We start from the raw sequence: 19,910 nt of genomic DNA, 5'->3' as shown, positions 1-19,910 counted from the left end.
TTAAAATGGAGTTCCTAAAGCGTGCATTCATCTTTCTGACAGGCCTGCCATCGATCGACCTCGCTGCAGGATGCAATTCCAGGCCTTTAAATGACTCTGTGTTTGGTCACTGTAGTCGGCCGCTGCTGTGCTTGGTTGAGTTCGGCCCTCGGCTCATAGCTGGCGTATAGAGGAGGGTCAGTTACTCAAACCACGGCTCATTACAGCTCGACCACACGACGGGTCACGGCTATTCGGCAGAACTCTTTCATTTGATGTGCTGTATAAAGTGTGTCAATGAACCACGATTGATGCCGACCAATAGGATGACACAAATGTATTCAGGATTAAAGTCATGCAATTGAATTTTTTCTGATGCAGTTACTACGCTCAAGTTCTGCATCGTGTGAAAAAATATGCTTCAATTACAAGCGAGTGCTTTAATTTAATGTTTTCACTTCTGGTCTAAGAATACAGTAAGTGAACTGAAAACATTTATTAGCTCTAATTATTACTTGAATGAATTTTTTGTAAAAGCGTACAGTAGAAATATATATTATGTATTTATTCTGTACTTTATATAGTCTGCAGTCGATCTTTACCAAAAGTAAGTATAAATATAAAAGCTTTTGGCTTTTTTAAACATTCGGAGAAAAAAATTACATCCCACACAGCGGAGATGAGACAGTTAATCTCACAAATGATAGATTACGATGAAGTTTCTAAATAAATTTATCAGCCAGATGATCAGTAATGTTTTTATTTACACATCAAGCCCAATTTTCCCTCACATTCATACGCTGGATATAACCAATACTTAAAAAAAATGACATCAATAATATGCCTGTCTAAAGAAAAAGTAAGCATCTGCAAAATGCGAGCAGGGAAACAGAAGGCAGTAGACCAACAAACATTCAATATCTGCAAAAGCTATTCATCTCTTTGACAACAGCACATTTGTTTGTCTATTGAGACCATAATTCAGGGAATCTGCAGAGTCGCACTGCACGCCGTACATGAAGACTGCATGAAAAATATGTTAATGCACTAAATACTCAAGGTCAGTTCTGCCACTATAGTCTAAATACTGCATCTGTGGTCCATTGGCATGTTTGCTTTATATGTGGTGAGTTAGTGAAGCTGTGTGGTAGTAGTTTAATACAGAAAATGTCTAAATATATTTAAAAACAATACGAAAGTAGAAAAAACCCACAATACTTTGTGTTCATCAGGACCCTTAAAAGTAAACCACACAGTTCACATACAAGCCAAGATTTTCATAAAACAAAATGTTGGGAGTAAGATTTGTTGTTTAAGAAAATGCATGGTGCATAAATCTTTCGATAGATATATGCATTAGGACTGTAACGATAAATCGCGTGTCCCATTAAAAAGACCTGTCTAAAATCGATTCTGCATCGCAAGGCTACGATTCTTTGTTTCATACACAGCTTGTGCGTGTACTATGGCGTTATGGTCAGTAAGAAGTCCTTATCAATCTAAAATCATTATGAGTCGGAGTCGTTTATAACGTGCATTTAAAAAAGCAACACTCGTTAAACAAAATCATTAAAAAAATTCGTTATTATCATGAAAATACATGAAACAATCTGAAGAACGGCGATATAAGTATTCTTATAGACATTTCCTGGAATAGCGTTTGTAATGCTACTTCTTCTGTGGCACAATTGGAGTTTCTGCACGAGAGCGCCCCCTGGCTTTTGGATGTGGCGGCATTTCACCATAATTCATTCAAATTCAACGTTGAGAAAACGTGCATTTGCATGATTAATCATTACAGCCCTAATATGCATCCTTTCATTTTAAAGGTGCGGTAGAATGTAAAGCTGTATTTATGTAGGCATAGATAAAAAATAAGAGATCTTAACATGGTGATGGCATATCGTGAGCCTCAAACATGACTGTTTCCTTCTTCTTATGTAAACCTCATGCATGCAAAAGACCGCTGGAAAACAAATCTCAACATAACACCAACTGTGATGTTACACCCCAACGTTAAAATAAGTACAATGATGTTTCAATGCTAAAAACAAAGTTGTGACTGCTGAGTTAGCGCTATATGCTAGTTAATGCTATATGCTAACGTTTAGGCTGAAGTTCTACTATTGACGTTACAGTTAGGCTTTGCAGGTCCATACTGAAAGAAAACGTCCATTAACAATCTTCAAACAATTGATTATTCCTCAAAATCTGTATCTTCATCTGATACAGACTCAAACATAAGGTCCGTTTACACACACAGAGCTACTGAAGGAGAAACAGCCAATCAGAGCAGAGCTCAACATTATTATTCATGACCCTACCAAATATGGTAATAATAGACCATTTCATTATAAAGGCAAACCCTAGGGTTGTAAATGGACATGTAAAACTGTTTCTGGATCATTTTGCACTTAATAAAGCCACAAATCTTCTAGAAAATTTTCGAAGAAAATATTCTTTGGCACCTTTAACCGCATGGATGTCCTCTCCATTCACATGCCCTCCACCAAGACAGAAGAGCAAAAACTGCTGATGTTGCACAGCGTATCGTGAGTCATTTACATTCGGTAAACATTCACCTACTGACTGGTCATTTAGTTAAATGAGCAGTCACGCAAACACACGCGTGCACAGAAATGAGAAAGGACCTCAGTCATTCAGTGGTGGATCATCTCCTCTTGGTACAGTAGATTCCCTTCATAACCTGAGAAGATCCGCCTCCAGTGACCACAAAGCATCAAAGCATCATTAATGACCTTTAAACACACACACAGACACACACGCCTGGCTATCACTGAGTAAACACTGACTTAAGATGTCTATATTGGCCAATAAAATCTAAATGGCAGGTGCTTTAGACAAAGGTTGTGACAGGAAGAGGAAACAGAACCAAGCAATTTCCTGATCCATCGTCGTCCTCCTGGAATCTTCTTAATCTCTCAATAACACTCAGAAGTCATTATGGCTCTGGATGTCTGATCCACATCACAATTCAGCAGCAACAGACATCATAAAAACCTCAATAAAAACTCTCTCGCTCGCTCAGACAGACACGGGTTCACAATATTAGTAAAGACACCTCACAGATTCTCATAACCCAACTACTATCATCCAAAACGTCAGATTTTGACATAAAAACCACAAAAACTTACAAAAAAGACTTTCACAATGAGGTTGTATTTGTTAAATTAGTCCATTTTCTTAAAAAAAAATCAATTTACTCACCACCATGTCATCCAAAATGTTGATGTCTTTCTTTGTTCAGTCAAAAAGAAATTATGTTTTTTGAGGAAAACATTCCAGGATTTTTCTCATTTTAATGGACTTTAATGGACCCCAACACGTAACAGTTTTAATGCAGTTTAAAATTGCAGTTTCAACAGAGTTTTAAAGGACTCTAAACGTGTTACATATATTAAACGCACATTTGCGCACATTCGACACACAACAATGTCAGAACGGTCCTCTTTCTCCACACTTGTAAACACTGGGGCGTAGTTTCGCATTCGTCATCCGTGACCTCTTGATGTGATTATGCAATAACGTGAGGTCGCGCTGGCGCGTCACAGGACCGGAGATTGACGAGAAGTTTAAAAGTGCATATTTTTTTCTTGCCAAAAATGACAATCATTTCGCTAGATAAGACCCTTATGCCTCGTTTGGGATCGTTTAGAGTCCTTTGAAACTCCATTATATCTGTTTCGTGTTGGGGTCCATTAAAGTCCATTCAAATAAGAAAAATCCTGGAATGTTTTCCTCAAAAAACATAATTTCTTCTCGACTGAACAAAGAAAGACATCAACATTTTGGATGACATGGTGGTGAGTAAATTATCTGGATTTTTTTAAGAAAATGGACTAATCCTTTAACGTAAATGCATTAACTAATGTCAATTAAGAATATACAACATTTCTAGGAATGAACAAAATTAACTGTTTAGCCGTTAATCGTTAGTAATAATTTTAATTGATTAATGCTACCGGTTAAAATTTTAACTTTTGATTAAATTAATTTATCTGTTACAAAAATAAGCAGGATTTTTTTTATTGTTTCACAACCTAATTAATAATTTAACATCCTAATTTTTTTGTTAACGGTTATTGATCACTTAACAAACGCTGGCCATCAGGAAAATTCTAAATGTTTTTGTACCATAATAAAAATAAAAATAAATTTTAATTTCATCATTTAGTAATACTTAAATTTTTTTTAAAATCATAATTTAATTCACAATTAAATAACACAAGCAATTGTATTGTATTGGCATAACCTAACATTAAAAATATTCATAAATGCTAAAAACTATACTGCTTATTGTTAGTTCATGTTAACTAAAGCATGTTAATACAACCTTATTGTAAAGTGTTACTAATATTTCAGTTTTTAACAAAAAAGACCCAGAACGTATAACAATATCACTAAAGTGATTTTTGATGTTGACTTTAAACTCTTTAAACCAAGACACTTAACAAATTATCAGTGGCTTTTAGACGAAAACGTATCATCAATTCTGCTTTGTTTACTCATTAAAAGGCGTTTTTTCCTCACATTTGTCAAATGTTAACTTTAGCACGCAACACACACACACAGAGACGATCAGTCGGCTCTTTATCCGTCTACCTGTGATGAGGATGGAAATGTTCAAATGGTCTCAAATGGAGCATGTCCTCTCTGCATTGGCTTTAATTAAACAGCTGACAGTGACTGCGACTCACGCGGGCCGCCGTATAATGAATGCATTTTAACAAGATGAAACCAAACCAATTACGACCGGTGTCATATTCTGAAGTGCTGGGATTAATGAATATAAGAACAATATGTTACCTAAAAGAGATTAAAGTGGGGGTCTGCGCTACGCTCAATGAACAACGAGCATCTTCAAGAAAACGCTTCAGACATCAGAAAGACGATGTGTGTGTGTGTGTGTGTGTGACACGGAAACAAAGAAATAAAGATGAGAAATAAAAAAAGAGAGAAAGTGGGAAAGACAGAAGATGTGCTCACAAAAGCCTACTTTATACTAACACATGATATCGTCTTGTCTTGTGACCTTGTTGTTTATGTAGGTGTTTGTTGCAGTAAACATAAATATAAAGTACAATTAGCCTACTTTGACTTTTTAATCGAATTTTGTGTTAAATACACTAGTTGAACAGTATGAAATAAAGTGTATGTATGTTAAATAAACTCTTCATTATACTCAAATCGTCCCCGTGAACAGAAAGTCATGATCGAGTTCCGTATTGTGACGTACTTTCGAGTGAAATGGTTTATGATTTCGATTGTGAATTGATTGGATATAGAAAAGTAGGTGTTTCATTAAAAAATGGAACTCGCAGCAGACTAACAATTTGAGTGGGCGGAGTTATCGAATGCTCCGCCCAAGCCATCTAGCTGACATCATTAGAGACCGTGGGTTCACACCAGACGCGAGTTCAACGATTTGCGCGAGTAGACTACAAACAAAGTCAATGCAAAGACGTTATCAGACGTGTCCTCGCGTGGGGCAATGCGAATGACGCGATATGGGCGGCGCTATTTGCCTCAAACGCGTCTTCGCCCAAATTGAAAATATTCAACTCCAGCGAAAAATTTGCATGACCCAAAATGAAATCCCGCGAGTAATCTAGAGCGAGTAACGTGATGCCCCGCGTTTGGTGTGTACGTAGCATAATCATGGAGCCATTCGCGCGAAAATGTCCGTCATGGGAGGGGCTTTTGCGACTCTGCTCACTTCCTGTAATCACGTCACTACTATAGCAAGCTCCTGATTGGTTAACACGGCACATTATTCCCGCGGCAACACTCAATTCACGCATCTACCCCACTAAACGCCTCATTCGCGCCGCGAGTATAACGCGTCTTCACATTGACTTAACATTGAAGTAACTCGCGCTTCATGCCTCTACCGCGGCTGGTCTGAACGCAGCTTTAGAGATTGATCGCCACAAGAGGGCAGAAGTAAATTTTCTAATAAACGTTTATGAGGGTCATGCATTTAAAAAATATATAATGGCCCACACGGATACATTGTTTATAATGAACACTGCAAAAGTAAGAATTGCCAGTTTTGATTTCATGGGGACTTCAAAGCGTATCACACGCAGTGTCCTATGGATGTATACTGCACATTTTTTGACGTCATAGATGTGAGGTTTTACATGCACACATATAAATGTACATACTGCAGAGAGCAGAAATAGTATGAGTAGGATGCTATTCCCAACATACTCATTATTTCTGTGCTCTGCATTCTTTTTAGCCTGTGTCAGACAGACAGAGAGAGAGAAAGAGAGAGAGACAAAGAAAAAGCTTTTGAATTATATTCCATTCTAGTTTGTGCCCTTTTATATTTGTCTTAAATCTTGACACAAGAGACAAAGCAGAGATCTGCTCTTCATCATGATGTACTGAAGTCTTTGCAGTCGCTCTGTATATCTGCTGTGTGTTCATACTGTATACACTAGTTGTGTTCACCGCTGTACACTGCATGATGTGTTTTAATGCTCTATTGTCATGCACAATGAGGTTATACGTGATCTCCTCCAACAATGCAGACACTGCACATACGAAATACAAAGCACTACGTCCCACTTACTGACCGACTTTAGAGCTCTTGTTTAGAAGAAAGAAGAAAAGGAGAAGAAGAAATGAAAGAGAGAGGAAGAGAAGAAGAGATGAGAGGTGTTGTAAGTGTGTGTTTATGCTTCATCTGAGACTGGAGGTGTTCACGGGAGAAACTCTGAGGAGATTTCCTGAGGCAATGTGTGAAGAAATTTATAGATATAATAACATGAGCTCATTGGTTTGGATTTCAGAGTAATGATACGAACATTTCTCCTGCAGTTCCCCCGACACACACACACACACACACACAGGTTGTATTAAATCGTATTAAATCAGGTGATGTACGTCATTTTTAATGGCCATGTAAACACTTTAATCGCATCTATTGCGCACTAACTGAAGTGCGTTTTTGTCCTGCACCTTAAGCGCAAATTCGCTTTAAATAATGCGACAGCAGCATATACAACCACACTATCATAATATTTCAGTCTTCATTACGACACAGAAATAATGAAATACGTAAATAAGAACATGCTTGTTATTTAACGTAAGTAAATTAAAACAGTATACTGTTTTTTCCAGACTATAAGTCATTTTGGAGTATAGACGGTTTCAGCAGTAACAACATAAACAAGCGGCTTTCGTGGTCAACACGTAACTTCCGGTAAACTCCGCTAAGAATAAATAACAACATATAAAGTCCACTTAAAGTAGTTTATTTATATAACAAGCAAAATAAACAACACGTAGATTACATAGGTAACCAAAACATTTGTAGATAATAGTTCGAAAGTTCAGTTTTGCAACTAGTCAGACCATTAAAAAACTGAAACCAGAAGTTAAGTTCAGACCAGACGCGTTATCGCGTCAATGCACGTGCGTCCGATGAAACCGTCTATAAGTTGCATCAGTCAAAAATAGATTTTGAAGAGGAAAAACATATTTAAGTCGCAGTGGACTATACGTCGTGTTTATTTAGAAATGTATTTCTTAAAATCCAAGCCGAAGAAAAGACATTTAATCTGGAAAAGCGAGTTATTCAACTAAAAAATAGCAGACAGAACAGTCGACTGAATAGGTATATGTTAAAGAAACATAAATAGATATTTACACGATACACAATAGCATACAGTATATCTGGGAGGCTGAATAGGCTAAATTAACACAACAAGCCAAATCAAGTTAAAAAAAGTCCCGAAGTTATTCCACATCACTGAATCCATTGAATTACATAAATACAGGCACATCATATAGCTGACTTTCGCGGCTGTAGACGGTTTCTTTTGGTTCATATGAAATAATTTTGATGTATAACTGTTTTTGATGGAAACAAGTGCGACTTATAGTCCCGAAATTACGGTATGTAAGTTTATCATTTGTTGGCCTTTGTGTAAATATCAAGCACAATCATTAGCGAATAATCAGAAAATAAAATTGCATGTAAACAGGAGTGAAGAAGTTAACTCCAGTCATGTAAACATCTTTCTTCAATTAAGTCCTTTAGGACATTTTTTTTTTTTTTTTATTTATTTTTTATTTTATGCAAAATATCTCTATTTTTTTCTTTTTCTTTAAAATGAGACCTGGGGTTGTTTTTATGAGAATCAACCATTTCATTGAGTTTTCTCAGTGGTGCATGTGAACAGATAGACGGCAAGCTGAAATGAGACAGAACAGAGATGTGACGGTCCACGAATGTGACAGAGAGCGGTGAGTTTGCCCTGCAGCTCCGACAAAACCATCAGTCACCGCACAACACCAAATAATCCTGTTTGAGGTGGAGATATGACCACCACACGTGCACACACACACGTGCACACACATTAAGAGATTCGTCTCTTACCTCTCTGTCCTTGAGTTTCATGGCCAGGACGAGTTGATGTCTGTGGTTACTCAAAGCTTCTCTGTAATTCCCCTTGGAGAAGAAGGCCGAGCCCAGATTCCCGTGAGCGCGACACTCACCTGTCTGGTCGCCTGAGGAAATACACAGTTGTGTCAGATGCATACGGCAACCTGACAAACTCATACAACTCAGCTAAAACCAATATTCAAACTAAAAAAATAACATGCAGTAAAATAAGAGTTCAGATTTGGATTTGATGAGAAATGTTAAGGTAAACTTTTGAGATGTCATTGCAAACTCTTCTGAGATTTTTGGGGTCAAGAAAGAAAATCTGAGATGCAAGGGACTTCTCCATTTGATCTCCATGTAACCTCGATTCTGTCTAGAAAAACAACTGAGAAATTTCAAAAATCTGAGGGGGAGGCGAGGGTCGATTGTGAGGTTTTGCTCCAGACTACAAGATTACACAGCGATGACATCATAGCAGCTGCACATGTTGGTATTAGACTCCCATCCTGAACGCAGTCAAGAATCAAAAGTAAAATATTACGCAAACCCGGTTAAGCGAGACCTCAGCAGCGTACTAATGTGTTAAATACGAGACGTGAACCCTTAAACGCAAAGATTCGCAGTTCAGGTGCTTCATAGCACAGATGGGGTGAGAAATGGTTAAACTCCTAAAGACTTTAAAGTCGAGCTGCAAACCTCTGACATTCAAGAGCTGTGAGCTGAATATTTATGCCGGCTGTGAGCGTTAAACGTACGCTTCGTAGTATTTACACTTTTACTGTGTTGACAACAAAAATTAGTCATGTGTAAGCTGTGGCATTTTGGAAAAAAGTTTTAATTTAAAAAGCCCCACGAAGCCTAATTACCGTGAGACCTTATCAGCACGAGCAGGTCAAAATAATTAACTGAGCAAGAAGGTTATGAACAAGGTCACCTGAACATCCATCAATGGATGCACATCCTCAAGAACCAAACCACACAGTTTTCTCAAAAACACTTCTTATTCTGTCAACATGTCATTAAACTTCTTTTAAAAGAACCCACATCTCCGACACATCATAATGTTCACAATGCAATCTCTCTTCCCAAATGTGTGATGTCACAGTGATGAGCTCATTAAAGTCACGTAAAGCTGATGATCATCTAAACTCACCTAAAGTCTTGGCGACCTCGAGGTCTTGCTGCATGTAGGCGGTGCTCTTCTCCGTGTTGCCCAATGACCAGTAAGCGCTGCTGAGCGCCGAGAAAACCGAGCCGCGCAGTTTGAGGCTGCAGGTGCCAATCTTCAGCGCCGCCTCCAGAACGACCACTGATGCGCCGTGATGAGAGGCGGTCAGAAGCTCCTGGCCAATCACAGAAACCACCACGAATGGACTCTTGTCCAGCTTCATCTTCTGCAGCTGCTGGTACGTGGGCTCCAAAGATTCTTGAAAATTGAAATAAAGAAATGAGTTAAGGTGTGCCATGAACCATCACTTATTTTTTGCCAGGGCTGCACCATATTGAAGAAAAATGCAATATGCAATAACTTGCTATATTAATTGTGCAACATACGATAATGCTTAATGCAGGGTTCACACCAGACGCGGTAGAGGCGGCAAGCACGAGTGATTTACCTGTTAAGTCAATGCAAATACGCGATTAGGCATCCTGCGGCGTGGTGCGCAAAGTCGCAGAAGCCCCTCCCATGACGCAAATTTCCACGTGAATGTCTGGAATGACTAGAATTTCGCAAGTAAACTCAAATGTTCAAGCGTCCAACTTTGCGCGAATAGCGCGTTTTTGCCACCTCTACTGCGGCTGGTGTGAATGCACCATAAAAGTTGTAAAATCACTATTAATCTCTTTGCTAAAACACTGAAGCTATTAAAGTGTTAAAATCATTCAGTCATTGGTAACTATTACCATATGCAATTATTGCAACAATAGGAATATATGTGCAGCCTTTTTTTACTGTACACAAGCTTTTTTTAGTGTTAAAATCATTTAGTTATTGCAAACCATCATGATGTGCACATTTGGAAATAATCTTTTTTTTAGTATTTCTATAAATCCAATACATTGTTTTGTGACACTTGACTGTACATAAGCTGCTAAAGTGTTAAAATCATTCAGTTATTGCGAACTATCGTGATGTGCACATTTCGATATTCGCTGTTGCAGTATTTTCAAAATATTGTGCAGCCCTTTTGTGCGATAGAACTGTACATATGCTTTTATTAGTGTTAAAAAAATTTGGTTATTGCTAACTATCACAACATGACGATATTCCGATAATTGCAATATATTGTGTAGCCCTTTTGTGCGATAGAACTGTACATATGCTTTTATTAGTGTTAAAAACATTCGGTTATTGCTAACTATCACAACATGTCGATTTTCCAATAATTGCAATATATTGTGTAGCCCTTTTGTGCGATAGAACTGTACATATGCTTTTATTAGTGTTAAAAACATTTGGTTATTGCTAACTATCACAACATGTCGATATTCCGATAATTGAAATATATATTGTGTAGCCCTTTTGTGCGATAGAACTGTACATATGCTTTTATTAGTGTTCAAAACATTCGGTTATTGCTAACTATCACAACATGTCCATTTCCCGATAATTGCAATATATTGTGTAGCCCTTTTGTGCGATAGAACTGTACATATGCTTTTATTAGTGTTCAAAACATTCGGTTATTGCTAACTATCACAACATGTCGATATTCCGAAAATTGCAATATATTGTGTAGCCCTTTTGTGCGATAGAACTGTACATATGCTTTTATTAGTGTTAAAAACATTCGGTTATTGCTAACTATCACAACATGTCGATATTCCGATAATTGCAATATATTGTGTAGCCCTTTTGTGCGATAGAACTGTACATATGCTTTTATTAGTGTAAAAAAATTCGGTTATTGCTAACTATCACAACATGTCGATTTTCCGATAATTGCAATATATTGTGTAGCCCTTTTGTGCGATAGAACTGTACATATGCTTTTATTAGTGTTAAAAACATTCGGTTATTGCTAACTATCACAACATGTCGATATTCCGATAATTGCAATATATTGTGTAGCCCTTTTGTGCGATAGAACTGTACATATGCTTTTATTAGTGTTAAAAACATTCGGTTATTGCTAACTATCACAACATGTCGATATTTCGATAATTGAAATATATATTGTGTAGCCCTTTTGTGCGATAGAACTGTACATATGCTTTTATTAGTGTTCAAAACATTCGGTTATTGCTAACTATCACAACATGTCGATATTCCGAAATTGCAATATATTGTGTAGCCCTTTTGTGCGATAGAACTGTACATATGCTTTTATTAGTGTTAAAAACATTCGGTTATTGCTAACTATCACAACATGTCGATATTCCGATAATTGAAATATATTGTGTAGCCCTTTTGTGCGATAGAACTGTACATATGCTTTTATTAGTGTTAAAAACATTCGGTTATTGCTAACTATCACAACATGTCGATATTCCGATAATTGCAATATATTGTGTAGCCCTTTTGTGCGATAGAACTGTACATATGCCTTTATAAGTGTAAAAAAATTCGGTTATTGCTAACTATCACAACATGACGATATTCCAAAAATTGCAATATATTGTGTAGCCCTTTTGTGCGATAGAACTGTACATATGCTTTTATTAGTGTTAAAAACATTCGGTTATTGCTAACTATCACAACATGTCCATATTCCGATAATTGAAATATATTGTGTAGCCCTTTTGTGCGATAGAACTGTACATATGCTTTTATTAGTGTTAAAAACATTCGGTTATTGCTAACTATCACAACATGTCGATATTCCGATAATTGAAATATATTGTGTAGCCCTTTTGTGCGATAGAACTGTACATATGCTTTTATTAGTGTTAAAAACATTCGGTTATTGCTAACTATCACAACATGACGATATTCCGATAATTGAAATATATATTGTGTAGCCCTTTTGTGCGATAGAACTGTACATATGCTTTTATTAGTGTTAAAAACATTCGGTTATTGCTAACTATCACAACATGTCGAAATTCCGATAATTGAAATATATATTGTGTAGCCCTTTTGTGCGATAGAACTGTACATATGCTTTTATTAGTGTTAAAAACATTCGGTTATTGCTAACTATCACAACATGTCCATATTCCGATAATTGCAATATATTGTGTGGCCCTTTTGTGCGATAGAACTGTACATATGCTTTTATTAGTGTTAAAAACATTCGGTAATTGTTAACTATCACAACATGTCGATATTCCGATAATTGCAATATATTGTGTAGCCCTTTTGTGCGATAGAACTGTACATATGCTTTTATTAGTGTTAAAACATTCGGTTATTGCTAACTATCACAACATGACGATATTCCGATAATTGCAATATATTGTGTAGCCCTTTTGTGCGATAGAACTGTACATATGCTTTTATTAGTGTTAAAAACATTCGGTTATTGCTAACTATCACAACATGTCGATATTCCGATAATTGCAATATATTGTGTAGCCCTTTTGTGCGATAGAACTGTACATATGCTTTTATTAGTGTTAAAAACATTTGGTTATTGCTAACTATCACAATATGCAAGACATTTCAATAATTGTGATATATCGCGATGCCATTTTGTTAAATTGAACTGTACATATGCTTTTATTAGTGTTCAAATCATTCAGTCATTGCTAACTATCACAATATGTCGACATTTCAATAATTGTGATATATCGCGAAGCCATTTTGTTGAATTGAACTGTACATAAGCTTTTATTAAGTGTTAAAACCGTTTGATTATTGCTAACTATCACAATATGCAACTTGTTTAATAATTGCGATATATTGTGCAGCCCTTTTGTGAAATTAAACTGTGCATAAGCTTTTATTAGTGTTAAAATCATTCAATTATTGCTAACTATCACAATATACTGCTATTTCAATAAGTGCAATATATTCTGCAGCCCTTTTGTGCAATTGAATTGTACATAAGCTTATTATTGTTAAAACCATTCGATTATTGCTAGCTATCACGATATGCTCCTTGTTTAATAATTGCGATATATTGTGCAGCCCTTTGTAAAATTGAAATGGGCATAAGCTTTCGTTTGTTTTAAAATCATTCGGTTATTGCTAACTATTACAATATGCGGATATTTCAATAATTGCAATATATTCTGCAGCCCTTTGAATTGTACATAAGCTTATTATTGTTAAAATCATTCGCTTATTGCTAACTATCACAATATGCAGATATTGCAATAATTTGAATATACTGTGCAGCCCTTTTTGTAAATTTAGACTGTACATAAGCTTTTAAAGTGTTACAATCATTCATTTATTGCTAACTATCGCTATATGCAGGTATTGCAATATATTGTGCAGCGCTTTTGTAAAGGCTATGTATTTAAATAAAAATGCCACAAAAACACATACAAAATTATCTTCTTTTTTTTCTACATCACAAACATTAGCAAAGTCTAATTCTTGCTGTGTAAACCTATTACAGTCGAAAGTAAACGTAACAGCTCATGTTCTGTGAAACAGCTTTTGTGTGCAGAAGCGAAGATGATAATTCATACTCGTGTCATCTCGGCAGACTCACACAAGCTTTCCTCTGCTCCACAAATTCACCCTAGAACTGCTTAGTCCTAAAATAATCCTGTAGGTTATTCTGCGGTAAGATTTACCGTGAAGCGGGGTTAGGAAGACACCATATGTGCAGAGGTGACCCCAACAGTTAAAGAGTGAAAACGCACTCACTGTCATAAATCACCACGGACCGCAGTCGAGTGTCACCCGGTGCCCTGCGGGACCTACAATACATCCTTTTTTATCTGCCCTTCCCAATTTTGTCTGTAGTGTATCTATGAAATATATTTCTTACTGTCCTTCTGGGTGTGTGTTTGATGGCTAATTCAGCGATGTTTCATCTCACGCTCACATACACACATGTAGTCTCTTTGAAAGATGTCATAAATCTGTACATACACCAATAGGTAGTAAAGTCTTATGATGGTGTAGCTAAATTGGTAAAGCATTGGGTTCGCACATTAGATTCCCATTTAAAGGATCAAAGCATCTGCCAAATGCATAAATGTAAGTATGCACTGTTTTTTGAGTTTTACATTATACACTGAGCTTTCTGGTAAGAGTTCTGGTTATTATCCAAACCAAAACACTAAATGATCATCAATCGATTTTTTTAAACAATGCATTCCAATTTATGTTAAAAAGAAAATCCTGTATCCTAATTCAGCGAGACAGAAGCTCCAGACGCTTGAGAATTGCGACAGGTTTAATTCCCACTTCTCGTGTAGCCGGCGGGCGGGAACGGCCTCTGCCGACGGCTCCAAACACTCCGGCGGCTTCTCTGTGTGTTGTCATACACATTCATATCTCGTAATTGCATTCAGCCTGACACGTCTACAAGTTACATAAATCTAAATGGCGAGAAACTATTCGGCTTGGGGACGGTAATGTGTGTGTTTGTGTGTGTGCGAGGGCTCTGAATCGAGTTAACAACAGACATGGGCATGATGAAGAAGAGCACAGAAGTGCTTTTGCATCCCGTCGCTGCAGAGAAGAGATTTAATGATGAGTCTCTGGATGCCAATCTCTCTCTCTCTCTCTCTCTCTCTCTCTCTCTCTCTCTCTCTCTCTCTCTCTCTCTCTCTCCTTTGCCATGTGAAACAGAAGCTTGACGTCTCGCAGGACGATTCTGCTAAATAAAGAAATAGTAACTGCGACTGACAACAACACCTACCTGCATTTCATTCTGTTTATTTTCTTTTAAACTATTTACACTGCCATTTCTAAACCAAGCCGGAGTGGATTTCCATATCTATAACTCGCAGCGCATTCGGAGGTATTCAAGAATTCCCTGGAGAATTCCCTCGGCAGTCTGAGATGATTCATCAGAGTTTACACCACTGGGATGAGCAAAAAACAGAAACATACGACGCAACAACGAAGCACACATTAAAACGTCAATCATCTTGGAAAAAAAATAATATTACACAAAAAATCTTTCAGAGCTGGTATATGGGCCAAAATTTGGTCCTGCACAACCAGATATAATGTTCAGGCCGCACTATAACTTGGCCAAAAACAGAAAGACACACCGTGTCTGAAATTGCCTGCATAGTATGCGGAAATTACTAGGTGAGGGCGCATCATAAGTCTGAATTCATAGTATTCAATAAACAGTAGGCGAAAGGTACCTGGATGACCTTCTACTTCCGGCAAGATTTTGAAGTATGCATTAAGCCAAACAGCATCCAAGTTAACAGTTTACCTGTTGTTATGGCGACGTATGTCCTATTATGTATTAAATAGTGATAGGACAATATATTGCAGAGGCCGATATATCGGGCGATATTTGGAATTTTTATTTTCGGCTGTTCAATCGTCGAGTAAATTTCTCTATTACTTATAATTTGATGTTTGTAATAAAAAATACACTCAGTGTCACTCAATTTAAAGCCAAAGTCTGACAGACAGTAAAATAACCAATCACTAACATGACGTTATGTTGTGTCACATTAATTATGTCTGGTAAATATGTTTGAAATACTTTAAAAGGGTATATTTATAAATGTTATGGGTAAGTAAAGTTTTTTTAGTTTTACCAATTTTTTGTCTCTTATTTACTGTGATAACATTTGTGTTATACCGGCTTCATATCGGCCATACAGCTTTCTTGATATCGGCATCAGCCATAAAAAAAACCCCATATCGGTCGACCTCTATTATTAAAATGTTGTATGTAGTATGTCCAAATTTCAGATTCAGGGTTAAAGTTTAAAGGACATCACATTTATTTGCTACTAAAGATGCTTTAAATTGTTCTCTGATAGAAGGTTTGTGGCTTTATTAAATGCAAAAATGATCCAGAGACAGTTTTACATGTCCATTTACAACACTAGGATTTGCCTTAATAAAATGGTCTATTATTACCTTATTTGAAAGGGTCATGAATAATAATGTGGAGCTCTGCTCTGATTGGCTGTTTCTCAGAGCAGCTCATATAGTAGCTCTGTGTGTGTGTAAACAGATCTTATGTTTGAGTCTGTATCAGATAAAGATACAGATTTTGAGGAATAATCAATTATTTGGAGATTGTTAATGGACGTTTCTGAGTGGTAAGTTTGTGTTTTTTCGTAACTGTAACGTCAATAGCAGAACTTTAGCCTATATGTTAGCATATAGCATTAACTAGCATATAGCGCTAACTCAACAGTCACAACTTTGTTTTTAGCATTGTAACAACATTTTAATTAATTTAATGTTGGGGGCGTACATCTCGACTGTAACGTCACAGTTGGTGTTATGTTAAGATTGGTCTGTTTTCAAGCTTTTTTTTACATGCATGAGGTTTACATAAGGAGGAGGAAACAATCGTGTTTAAGGCTCACGATATGTCATTACCATGTACCGCACTCTTATTATTCATCTATGCCTACAGTTTTACATTCAGCACCTTTCAAACAAAGCTCCAGACTCATCTCTCAAAGATCTGGTGTTTGGCAAGCAGCGAGCAGTTCTTCAGAAGTGCTGATTTTAGCGTCCTAAAACTTTGGAGGACATGCAAAACACTTTTCACACTTACGCTGAGATTAGCTATTAAATCTGAAGTTTGCCACTTTAAAACCCGAATTCAAGAGGCGCAAGATGTTCATTTGTTATGCTCAGAGAAAAAAAAACGAATCTCAGCTCAGCCTTCTGCAGTTCTTCACCTCGCGCTTTAGAGGAAGAGCTTTGAACGACAACTCTGATGATGTGAGGATGAGAGAAGAACAATTCAATTAAAGTCAGGTTATCCCGCATGCAAATCCTCACAGAAGGCCGCTACGCCACTGATAAAGGGATGAGAGAGAGAGAGAGAGAGAGAGAGAGAGACACTTGTGTTATCAGACTGCTCAGGGCTGTGAGTGATCACCTCTTTGACTCCTTAACATAATCTACTCTCTCTCTCTCTCTCTCTCTCTCTCTCTCTCTCTCCCCACAGATCAACCTGACACCTGAGGGACACCGGTGGGAATATAGGGGATGTAATTAGCCCGAGATAAAACACCCTTCGTTAAAAACACGGATATCCTACCAGTCCAGCGTCTGTTTGTACGGCACTCATTTACCTTTACATGAAGTGTTTTAAAAGTGCACATCAACACGTACACACATCCTGTCACAGCTGAAGAAACACAATCTTATGTGTGTGTGTGTCACTTCTGGAGGGTTAACGTGTCATTTACTGTAAGAGCTGGATTTATATGCTGCTATTTTGCTATGTGGTCTTGTCGTTGTTGACATTGGGCAAAAATGACCGCAAACCCCTTCATTTCAGAGCTGCTGGGTGTATAAATGCAGTTACATTACAAAATGTTCGAAATGCATTAAACTTACAATTGCTCACACACACAACCTTTACACTTACGCTTATGTGGACCACCCATTGACTTCAATCTTTACTAAATGTATTTTTGCTGATGCAATATCACCTGAGACTACCTAAAATAACTTAGCATGTAGAAAATTCTCTCCCTTTCAGTTTTTTTCAACGAACAAGTATCGCATACAAAAATCTGGTAGTACCTCGTAGCGGAGACTTCATGGCGGCCTCCACCATCCCCACCAGCAGCTGAAGACTCTTGGGATCCTGCGCCAGACCAGACGCAAACGCTGCCAGGGCATCCGCATGACGCCCCAGATACTGAAGGGCAACACCCTGTCGGAAGTATGCCTGCGAAGAGAACCAGAAAGAGAGCATGTTACAATTATTATTCTCTTAAAGCCCCCTTGTGGTGAAAAATGGTATTTTATTGTTGTTTATATGTGTTTTCCACAAAATTTGACTTTTCCGAGGACAGTCTCAATCCGGCGCTTTTGACATCATAACAGCTGAACGAGTGGATCAGTAGTTTGAGTCACAGATATTATGTATATATGCCACATAGATTTGACGCTGAAACGATTGCAGCACTATTGCTTCAGCTCTACTTCTGTTACACTCACATTTATATACATCTATTGTATGTAGCATCTATTTACATATATATCTATGGTCCGAGCTGTGCAAATGAGTAGAGGGCAGGGATTCATTTGCATATTCATAGATCCGTGTATACTAAATGAGGCAAGAATGTAGAGTTACATTCAAGGTGTTTTAAAACATAAAAAAAGTCACAAGAAAACTTTTACACCTGTTATTATGATCAACTACAGGGGGACTTTAAATAAAACTCAAAATCTTATGCTGCGTTCACACCAAACGCAAATCTGGTGAGATTAATTTCAATGTTAAGTCAATGTAAAGACGCGTTTACGCGCAACTGGAGGTCATGCGGAGTCGTTTAGCGCAGTGCGGTAGACGCGAATCCGCCTCATTCGCGCAAATGATGCGCATCCTGTAATCACGTCACTACTAGAGCAATCTGTCTAGTTCACGCAAATGATGCGCATTGAAGCACGAATTACGCGAATTGACGTGTGAATGACGCAAATTGACGCACAAATGACACGAATTGAGCGTTGCCGCGGAAACGTGTGAGTTGAAAAATCTGAACTTTGGGGAAAATCGCGCCGCGTTAACCAATTAGGAGATTGCCCTAGTAGTGACATGATTACAGGAAGCGAGCCGAGTGGCAGAAGCCCCTCCCATGACGCAAATTTCCGCGTGAAATTATAGTCATTTGAGACATTTACGTGAATTTTTTTGCCTCCTCTACCGTGTTTGGTGTGAATCCAGCATTAAACTCTTGCTCAAACATTGCTTTCGCTTATTGTCACTTCAAGATTTCTCATGTGACCGTATAAGAATCAATCACGAAACATTCAGGAGATCTAAGCAAAGACTGCTATAGCTAGCGTAGCATAACATGCAAATGAAAAAAAATACACACGGCTGTTTCAAAATAGAAATAATGCATCATATACCAATCCATTGTTTGTTCTTAGTTGACGTGTGTCAGTAAACAAAGCGTTTTTTCTTTACATTGGCTTCACATTTGACAGTTATGCATTATGCTATGGTATATTAGTTAGTAGCCACAGTCTCTTGCAGAACTTCAGGCCTTCCATTTGACAGTACACATGAATACCATGCACTCCCTTCACGTTACAGCCACTTCAAGGGTACACTGGATGATAAAAGCCCGTCTGTCAATCATCACTAGACAGCTGATCCAGTAACTCCTGCACTCCCTGATATGGAAGTCATATCTCAGACATAACATGCATGTATTCATGTTTTCAAAGAGGCAATCTGAATCCATTGATGCACACCTGAGCAGACCGACAGCTCACCCGGTGTGCCACGGTAAACACCTCACTAGTTCACTCTCACAGCACATAATACCCTCTCTATATTCACCACGAGATGATAAATACGTGTGTCAGCATTCCCGTTTGTTTCAAGTGTTCGTAAATACGCAGAAGAGGTCGGAAAAGGTTCGGATTTTCAACTCTGACGTTCATTAGATCTGCGAGAGAGTACGGCCCACTTCCAGC

The 19,910-nt window shown here is 37.6% G+C and overlaps 1 protein-coding gene across 3 annotated transcripts in view; it reads right to left on the bottom strand.

Annotated features, from left to right (window-relative positions):
- ttc28 (tetratricopeptide repeat domain 28) overlaps positions 1 to 19,910 on the bottom strand; it is a 299,276-nt gene that overhangs the window by 92,280 nt on the left and 187,086 nt on the right. For all 3 annotated transcript variants that reach the window (XM_073874582.1, XM_073874583.1, XM_073874584.1), the window contains 3 exons: positions 17,997 to 18,144; positions 9,555 to 9,827; positions 8,393 to 8,523 (listed from right to left, as the gene is read on the bottom strand). In XM_073874582.1, coding sequence (XP_073730683.1) covers positions 8,393 to 8,523; positions 9,555 to 9,827; positions 17,997 to 18,144 — 552 coding nt within the window. The remainder of the gene's footprint in view (positions 1 to 8,392; positions 8,524 to 9,554; positions 9,828 to 17,996; positions 18,145 to 19,910) is intronic.

The sequence above is a fragment of the Misgurnus anguillicaudatus genome, chromosome 12, assembly GCF_027580225.2.
Source record: "Misgurnus anguillicaudatus chromosome 12, ASM2758022v2, whole genome shotgun sequence".
Classification (NCBI taxonomy): domain Eukaryota; kingdom Metazoa; phylum Chordata; class Actinopteri; order Cypriniformes; family Cobitidae; genus Misgurnus; species Misgurnus anguillicaudatus.
This window is presented reverse-complemented; position numbering and strand designations above follow the sequence as displayed.